General features: G+C 44.7%; 1 protein-coding gene across 1 annotated transcript in view; it reads right to left on the bottom strand.

The window, feature by feature from the left end:
* The window catches only part of NFIA (nuclear factor I A), a gene marked incomplete at its 5' end in the record, with an annotated part of 248847 nt that overhangs the window by 166438 nt on the left and 73534 nt on the right, over positions 1–8875 (bottom strand). The window contains one exon of the mRNA XM_044671853.1: positions 2101–2175. Within this exon, the coding sequence (XP_044527788.1) occupies positions 2101–2175 (75 nt within the window). The remainder of the gene's footprint in view (positions 1–2100; positions 2176–8875) is intronic.

Here is an 8875-nt window from a genome sequence, read left to right on the forward strand (position 1 = left end):
TCCTCCTCCTCCTCCTCCTCCTCCTCCTCCTCCTCCTCCTCCTCCTCCTCCTCCTTCTTCTTCTATATTATTAAACCCTTAACTTCTGTGTATTGGCTCCTAGGTGAAGAGGGTAAGGGTGGGCCATGGGGGCCAAGTGACTTGCCCAGGGTCACCCAGCTGGGAAGTGTCTGAGGCCAGATTTGAACCCAGGACCTCCCGTCTCTAGGCCTGGCTCTCCATCCACTGAGCTACCCAGCTGCCCAGGGATTGGAGATTCAGAGTAGGAAGAGAAATTTAGGGTCTCTTAATATAGCTCCTCATTTTGTAGATGAAAAACAGTGACTTGTCCAAGGTAATGCTGACAAGCGGCAGTGACGCAGGATTCCGAGTCTTCTGACCTTAAATCTAGGCTGCTAACCAAGACACCACATGCCTGATCTCTGCTCTTGAATTATTCAGAGCCCTTGAAGTCAGGCTGCAAATCCCCCTTCTCTGTCTCCTACGGCCTAGCAAAGTAAACGGCCCATTTCTACATTTATTCCTTTATTCCAATTCTTGCTTTTTAAAAAGCACAACCGAAAGTCTAGTCCCCGGCCAGGGCCTGGACCAAAACCCGAATCTCCGTTCTCAAGCCCGAAAGTGTGGCGAGTAAGAAGGATGAGCCTCGTTCTGCTTCGCCCCTTGGGACATCCCAAGTGGGGTGCTGCTGCCCAAGGGCTGGCCGGCCGGATTTAGCTTTCTCCTTCTAGGAGCACGCGTGCCGGGAGTGGGACTGCGAAGTCGCCGGCATGGACGTAGCCTTTCACTTTTCTTGCAGAATGGGAAGAAGGCCCTGAAAGGCGAATTCAGATCTGATGACAGGAAAGCATCTCCCCACAAACCAGGTGATCCCAAGGTAGCTCTGGCTCCTGTGGATGGAAATCGGACCCTCCCCTCCTCCTCCCGACACGCACTCCGGCTCTTCAAGATAAGGCGAGGGAACCACTTGCCAGGTTTGGGTTGGGCCAGATGGACTCTGAAGTTCTTCAACGTTGAGGTTCTGGGATTCTCCAGTTCAGACTGGGAGCAATCCCGGAGTTAAACAGCAAGTACTTATTAAGCACCTACTGTATGCCAGGCCAGCCAAAAGATTCCAGAGACAATAAAAGGAAGAAAACAAGGGCCAGTGTGTGTGTGTGTGTGTGTGTGTGTGTGTGTGTGTGTGTGTGTGTGTGTGTGTGTGTTCCAGTCTCCCATTTGGCCTATCTGGATTACAGCACAGCAGAAATCTAATGGATGCACCTTTGGATTGGGGGCGCGGGGGGGGGGGTGACGGGCACTCTTAATTCCCTGTTGTTAGTGAGCACTGGCAGACTAATGACAATCCTCTAACAGGGGGCATTCATGCTGTGGGCATTAGCATTCCTTAAAGGTCAAAACCAAATCTTTTTACAAAATAGAATGTCTCAGGAATTGGAGAAAGCTGCCCGAGTTCCCCCAATTACCCAGTTTAAATGAGAAAAACTGGGGAGACCATTCATCCCCGGCTAGTGCTGAGAGGTACTTCGGAAGGCATCAAGTCTCCCCTTTTTGTTTACAGATGAGAAAACTGAGGCTGAGATGGAGTGGGTAAGTCACTCGACAAACCTAGAGTCAGAGGAGAAGTCCTGGGTGGGGCAGTGCCTAGAGGGTTCGACTTGGAATTAGGAAGATGCCACTTGGATGCCTACTTCAGACATCAATTCGCCGTGTGACCCTAGGCAAGTCACTTAACCTCTCTCTGCCTCAGTTTCCTCAAGAGTAAAGTGGAGAATAAGAATAGCACATACCTCCCAGGGCTGTTATCCCAGAGAATATCTGTAAATTGCTTTGTAATATATAAATGTTAGCTATTATTATTAACTCCCATTTACCCTACCACACAGTCTCTCTAATTAGGATTTCAGTTCTTTTCCCAGGACTCCCATCAATATAGCATTTAACTTTTCCTGATTTACATTCTTGGCTGTCATGAGACAGCGTTCTTCTAAGGAATCCAGAACGGATCTGGAAAGTTCTGAGGACCCCCCTGGGGGAGCAGGTAATGAACTAGCCCAAAGCCGGCACCCGGGGCATGAAGTCACAGAAAAGAATACTTACTCTGAGACACTCTGACTAGCTCGGTCACACTGAAAACCCCCGATGTGACGAAACTGTCTTGGAAGCCCAAGTGTCCTAGAGAGAAACACAAGAGAGAAAAGATGAAGCGTCAGAGGGGGAGGACGGCGGGGAACCGGGGACACCCGGCCGGCCTCTCCATGGCGGCTCCACAAGGATTAAACACGAGACTAAAACCTCGTTTCCGACTCGGCCCGAATTATTGTTTATGTGGAAGGGCTCGGCCAGAAAAACCCACCGAGGACGGCTTGTGGTGAAGCCTGCAGGTTAGGGGAAGTGAAGGGGACCCGGCAGCCACCGGGTGGATTCTGTGATGCTAAAGAAATTCAACAGGAAAGCTGAAACAAAGGCCCGTTTCAATAAACGGTTACCTTGGATGACCTCTGGTGACTCAGCCATGAGAAAGAAAGCATCGTATGTCGGAATGGGGGGAGGACAGCGCCCTCGTCTAATCGTTTTAAACACGATTCTCTAAAGAAACATCTGATCGGGATTATCTAGCCATTCATTCAAAGGCAACAAGACTTAAGGATGGGCTCTTCATTTTCAGAGGCTCTGAGGGGGGAATCGGAAAATAGCAGCTGCTGAAAAAAAAATAAAAGCTCGAACCCTTCCAACTTTAAAACCGATGTTTGGTTTTTTCCCTTCTCCCCCCCCAGGCACACCAAATTCAATGTGGTTTTTTTAGTAACGATTTGTTTCTTGAATTTTTTTTTTACTTTCATTTAAAGATAAATGAGTTCATTATTTTAAAAAATTAATTATCTATCCCAGACCTTAAGTTTCCTAATTTCCTATAGCACATCTGTTATCTCACTTCAGGTGGGGAATATTATCTATTACCTAATATTATGTTCCATAAAGGATTCTATATTCTATATGGAACCCAGAAGGGTTTTAAATGACAAGAGAACCTGTGACAGGCTGAACTACACACTTGAGAAGGATTCAGATCTGAAAATGTCCAAACTCTCTCGGTCTCTCTGTCTCTGTCTCTGTCTCTGTCTGTCTCTCTGTCTCTCTGTCTCTCTCTCTCTCTCTCTGTCTCTCTGTCTCTCTGTGTCTCTCTCTCTCTGTCTCTCTCTCTCTGTCTCTCTGTCTCTCTGTGTCTCTCTCTGTCTCTGTCTCTATCTCTCTGTCTCTCTGTCTCTCTCTCTCTGTCTCTGTCTCTCTTTGTCTCTTTGTCTCTCTGTCTCTCTCTCTCTGTCTCTCTGTCTCTCTCTCTCTGTCCCTCTGTCTCTCGGTCTCTCTGTCTCTCTCTGTGTCTCTCTCTGTCTCTGTCTCTCTGTCTCTGTCTCTCTCTGTCTCTCTCTCTCTGTCTCTCTGTCTCTCTCTCTCTCTCACACACACACACACACACACAAGGACTTTGGCTAAGAGTCACACAGGCCCCTAGCAGGTCACCCTTATTGATATTTATTGATTGATATTGATATAAAAATGGATATTTTTAAACTCAACGTCACAAGAGAGATTACGAAGGTTATTCAAAGAAACATAAACATATCATTGACCGAGGAGATGCGCAGCAGACACTTTCAGGGAAATTGAGTAAAAGATGCCTGTATACAATGTAAACTCCTTGTGCCCAGGCGCTATTTGTTTTTTTAAAATTGTATCCACCCACACCTAACAAAGTGCCTGGCACAAAGTTGGCACTTCATTAGTTTTTTATACATTTTTATGCCTTTTGTCTTTAGATCATAGTCATTTTGGAGAGGAAAAAGCTGCCTCTCCTTCTTTAAGAACCCCAACTTGAAATAAGGAAAAATAATTAAGTCAAAATGCCCAATACAGTAATCAGAGCTGACCATGGCTATACGATATTCTATCCATCTGCTACCTGTCTACCATGAGGAAGAAAGAATATGGGGGCAGCTGGGTAGCTCAGTGGATGGAGAGCCAGACCTAGAGACAGAGGTCCTGGGTTCAAGTCTGGCCTCAGACACTTCCTAGCTGTGTGACCCTGGGCAAGTCACTTGACCCCTATTGCCTACCCTTCCCACTCTTCTGCCTTGGAGCCAATACGCAGTAATGACTCCAAGATGGAAGGTGAGGGTTTAAAAAAAAAAAGAAAGAATATGTTTCATCATTTACTCTCTGAGGCCCCCTGACTGTGAGGTAACTCAGATTTTCGCTTCCTTTTGGTCATTTGTTTTCACTGACATTACCATAGTCAACGTGTATGTCATTCTCTGGGTCCTTTTCACTTTATTTACCCTGCATCAAATCAAACAAATCTTCCCAGGCTTCTCTAAATTACTCTCATTCCTCGTTTCTCATGGTACAATCAGAGCCCAGTATCGCAGCTCTCCAGTCCCCCATCCCGCCTCCTCCTGATGGGCCAAAGGGCTGCCATCTTATAGCCCAGAGAAATGGTGCCAAGAATCCTTTGATATATACTAGATCTTTGAATTTGTCTTTGAGGTTGATCCATTAACCAGCGATCCATTAGCCAAAGGGTACGAAGACTTGAGTAACTTTTATTTCATTTCTTCAGTATAATTCCAAATTGATAGTAAGACCGCTTGGACCAATTCACAGTTCAAGCAACAATGCGTCCGTCTTTCCACCATCTCCCCAAGACCGACTGTTTCTTTTTCTTGTGATCTCTGCCAACGTGCAGGATGTGAGGTGAAACACCGGAGCTGTCTCAACTTATACTTCCACTATTTTGAATTCTATGAATTATTTTAAGCAATCATTCATAGTTTGCCATTCTTCTGCTGAAAATATTTTTTTCTCTAGACCTCTACTACTGGGGAGATAGTTCTTGGTGTTACATATTTGTATTCATTCCCCATATCAAATTTCTATGAAGGAAATTTACCAAAATGCTCTTTCTACCCCAAATCAATGCTATTCCCTTAATAATTTTCATTAATTTTATTTGTGCAAAAAACTTTTTTTTTGTTTTTGTTTTTAAACCCTTAACTTCTGTGTATTGGCTCCTTGGTGGAAGAATGGATAAGGGTGGGCCATGGGGGTCAAGTGACTTGCCCAGGGTCACACAGCTGGTAAGTGTCTGAGGCTGGATTTGAACCCAGGACCTCCTGTCTCTAGGCCTGACTCTCAATCCACTGAGCTACCCAGCTGCCCCTGTGCAAAAGCCTTTTAAATTTCACATATTTAATTTTTAAAAATTTTACATCCTTTTAATTTTATTGCTTTATTTGTCTCTCCCAATATTTTAGGCCCTTTATGTGGTTAAGGATTTTCCCTCTGAGTTGTGAAAGAGCCCTCTTCCTATTCTCTAATTGGACCTTTTCTTTCTAACAGGCATTTCTCAAACTTGACTGAAGAAAGGTGTCATGATTTAAAAAAAATTTAATTTTTAAATTAAAATTTTAAATTTTAAATTAAAATTTTAATTTTTAAATTAGAATTTTAAATTTTAAATTAAAATTTTAAATTTTAAATTAAAATTTTAAACTAAAAAATGCCGGTTAATGACAATATCATCCAGGTTGTTCAGATGTTTTTCCGGGGGGGTCAGTAAACAGCATCGACTCACTCTGACCATAGCAGCAGCTCCCATGCTTTGGGGGAACCTCTAAACGGAGCTGCCCTTGGAAAGTTGTTTTTTGTACAGTTTACCTTCGTGATAAGGACGGAGCTTGAATTTCTCATTTCTTTCTCGTGGAGGGAAATCCCACGTGAGAAGTTCTCTCCACGGCTGGCAGGTGGGCGCCTTTTTTTTTTTTAATAGTTTGGAAATTAGAATTGTGTGGGGTTCTGGGAACTTCGAGTCATACAACCAGTGTAGGGGAGGAACCCCGAGTCTTCCTGCTCTGAGGCCAGCCCTCGGTTCGTTTGCTGTTCATTTGCACGGATGCCTCTTCCTCTGGTCCTTCATTAGAGGAGGGATTTTTCTTGGCATCTAAAGAGAAATCCTCAGACATTTTTGCCTCTCCTAAAAGCCAGACACATCTGTAGATGACGCCCGCTCTGGTTCCTTACACGGGGGCTCTCGTGAAGTTAAATTTCCTTTTTTAAAACCCACAATTCCATCGCACGGGGCCAGGGAGCTGTTTGCATCATACAAAAAACAACTCGGGTTGGGCAAGTTCTCTCTGACTTATATTTAGTAAGGGCCGGAGGCATCCGCCGCTGGATTAAGGGAGCTGAGAAGGAAGAATTTCTCAAACTAAGTTTAGGTGCCACCGGCCGTAAGGGCCCTGCCCAGCCGCGCCGTGCCAAGCCCACGGGCCCTCCCGAAGGAATTCGGCCACAATTCATGTTCCGAGTTTGCCTTAGAACCCGCAGCCACACAATAGCAAGGAAATGCATGGCGAAGGCTGAAAATCCCGCACTGATCTCTGGCTTTTATTCATCGGGGCTTGCATTCCCCGGCTGCATGCTGGCGCTTGTTCCCCCAGAAGGCCTTAAATCTTTGAAATTCCTTATTTTAAGGTGGCCCTCCTGGAGTTTGGGAGGATGGCGAGCTCCAGGCAGGAGCAGCCCTCAGAGCCGAGCCAGCCGGGGAGAGATTTTTACAAACGAAGAGGAACATTTCTAGGAAATACTGAGAAGTGGCACGGCCTAATGAGAGAGGAACAACCTGGCTGGCAAGAAGTTTTGAGTTCAAGTTCTACCTGCTAGAGACATTTAACCTCTACTGTTTTTTATTTTTTAATTGTAAAAGAAACATAGTAATAAACGGCTAACTCTCTGGGTTATTGTGTGGATAAAGTGAAATGATCTTTAGAAAGTACTTTGTGAACCTGCAAGTGCCATTTAGAGGATCATTTTGCTGTTTGGGGGTGGAAAGGGGTTTGCAATATGGTTTTTTTTAAAACCCTTAACTTCTGTGTATTGGCTCCTTGGTGGAAGAGTGGTAAGGGTGGGCCATGGGGGTCAAGTGACTTGCCCAGGGTCACACAGCTGGGAAGGGTCTGAGGCAGGATTTGAACCCAGGACCTCCTGTCTCTAGGCCTGGCTCTCAATCCCCTGAGCTACCCAGCTGCCCCTGCAATATGTTTTTACTGGTGGGGGTGCCCCTTCTACCAATACAGGCCAGCAGCTTCTCTGGAAATGAGTCATAGAGGGATGCCTGGGGCACTGAGAGTGACTGGTCTACATTTTCAAATTCCTTCTTCGTCTAAAGTTAGACTCGAACCTGGGTCTTCCTAACTCCGAGCCGAAATCTTTAACTACATGATAACTTTGCCTCTTCTTATCACTCTTATTATTGTTGTCATTATCATCCAAGTCCTGTCTCTGACCCAGAGAGGTTGCACAATCCCGAGAGAGTCACTGGGCATCTTGGTGCTCTTGGCAACTCTATGAGACTATTACTGAGAAGCTGTTGGCTTCTCTCCGGATAGAAGAGGTTTTCTTTTCTAAAAGTTCTTGTTCTCTCTCTCTCTCTCTCTCTCTCTCTCTCTCTCTCTCTATATATATATATATATATATATTTCAATCACAAGTTCAGTTCCTTCCCCAATTACTATTACATTTTTTAATACTACAAACAGAAAGTAAGAACTTAAAAAACAACCCCAACAAACCTTATCTTTTGTCTTAGAACCAATACTAAGGATCAGTTTCAAGAAGAATGGTAAGGGCCAGGCAATGGGGGGTCGGGAGGGAAGTGACTTGCTCAGGGTCACACAGCTAGGAAGTATCCATTTAGCTGCCCCTAGAAAGATACTTTAAAAAGAAGTGGGAAGGTGATGCTTGCAGATCTGCTACAACCTAATCATATGCCACAACCCAGCAGCCTGGACTCCTTTCCATCAGGCCAAAAAAAGGACTCTGCAATATATACATCAAAGCTTCTGCAAATGGCTGGGAAACCGGGATTGTACCCTCTGCTTATTATTCACAAATCAACTGGTAAATGGGAAACGAAGCCCAAGGAGTGGCACAGGATCTGCCAAGCTGTAGCTACCATAATTGCTACGAAGACCCAAGCGGATTAATATTTCATTCTCAAGAACAATAGTTAAATCATAAAAATGCCTTTTTGGGAAACAAGCCCCCAGTCCAAGAGCTCTATGCGACTGGAGAACGAGTCAAAGAAGGGCTTGTCTTCTCCTCCCCCAAATGGAAAATTTCACTAATTCCAAATTCCGACCTTAGGTGAGCATTAAAAAGCTTCTCAGTGGGAAGGCTGATTAGATATTCTGAGTGCCCACCCAGTTGGCTTTTCAAATAATGCTTCAAAGAAATACAGGCAAAACATATACTTTGGTTAAGTATATTGTATGGGAAGTCAGATTGCTAAATGATCTGGTTTTCGCCCCAATTCTGAACCTTCTGTTCAAAAGCATTTGGGTAGGTGATTGAAAATGAGAGAGATCCTTTTTAATTTAGCCTCGAATGGCTCAAAAAAATAACTCATTCATTGAAGCCGTGCTCAATGAAGCCCCAATTAGGGAACAGATTTAAATTCCTCAGATTCAGTCATACTTACTGGGGGGCTTCAAGGTGGGGGGGGGGGTTGAAGGGGTTTTCTTGGAGAGGCGACAATATAAAGTCATGTTCTTTGATGAACATTTAGTAAAAGCAGCTCACTTCCTTTGCCCTCAATGATATCAGCTGTTATTATGGAAAATGCCATTCTGTAGCTGTGAAATCTCATTTCATGCAGGGATTGCACGTCTATCCCCCTTTCTTAAAAGGCAAGAAAGAAAAAAGTTGCACTTGCCTAGGGCCTGGTAACCTTGCAGAGGTGTGCAAAGGTCAGGGGGAAGAACTCTCTCTCTCTCTCTCTCTCTCTCTCTCTCTCTCTCTCTCTCTCTCTCTCCTCTTC

Source organism: Gracilinanus agilis, chromosome 4 (genome assembly GCF_016433145.1).
Source record: "Gracilinanus agilis isolate LMUSP501 chromosome 4, AgileGrace, whole genome shotgun sequence".
In the NCBI taxonomy this organism is placed as follows: domain Eukaryota; kingdom Metazoa; phylum Chordata; class Mammalia; order Didelphimorphia; family Didelphidae; genus Gracilinanus; species Gracilinanus agilis.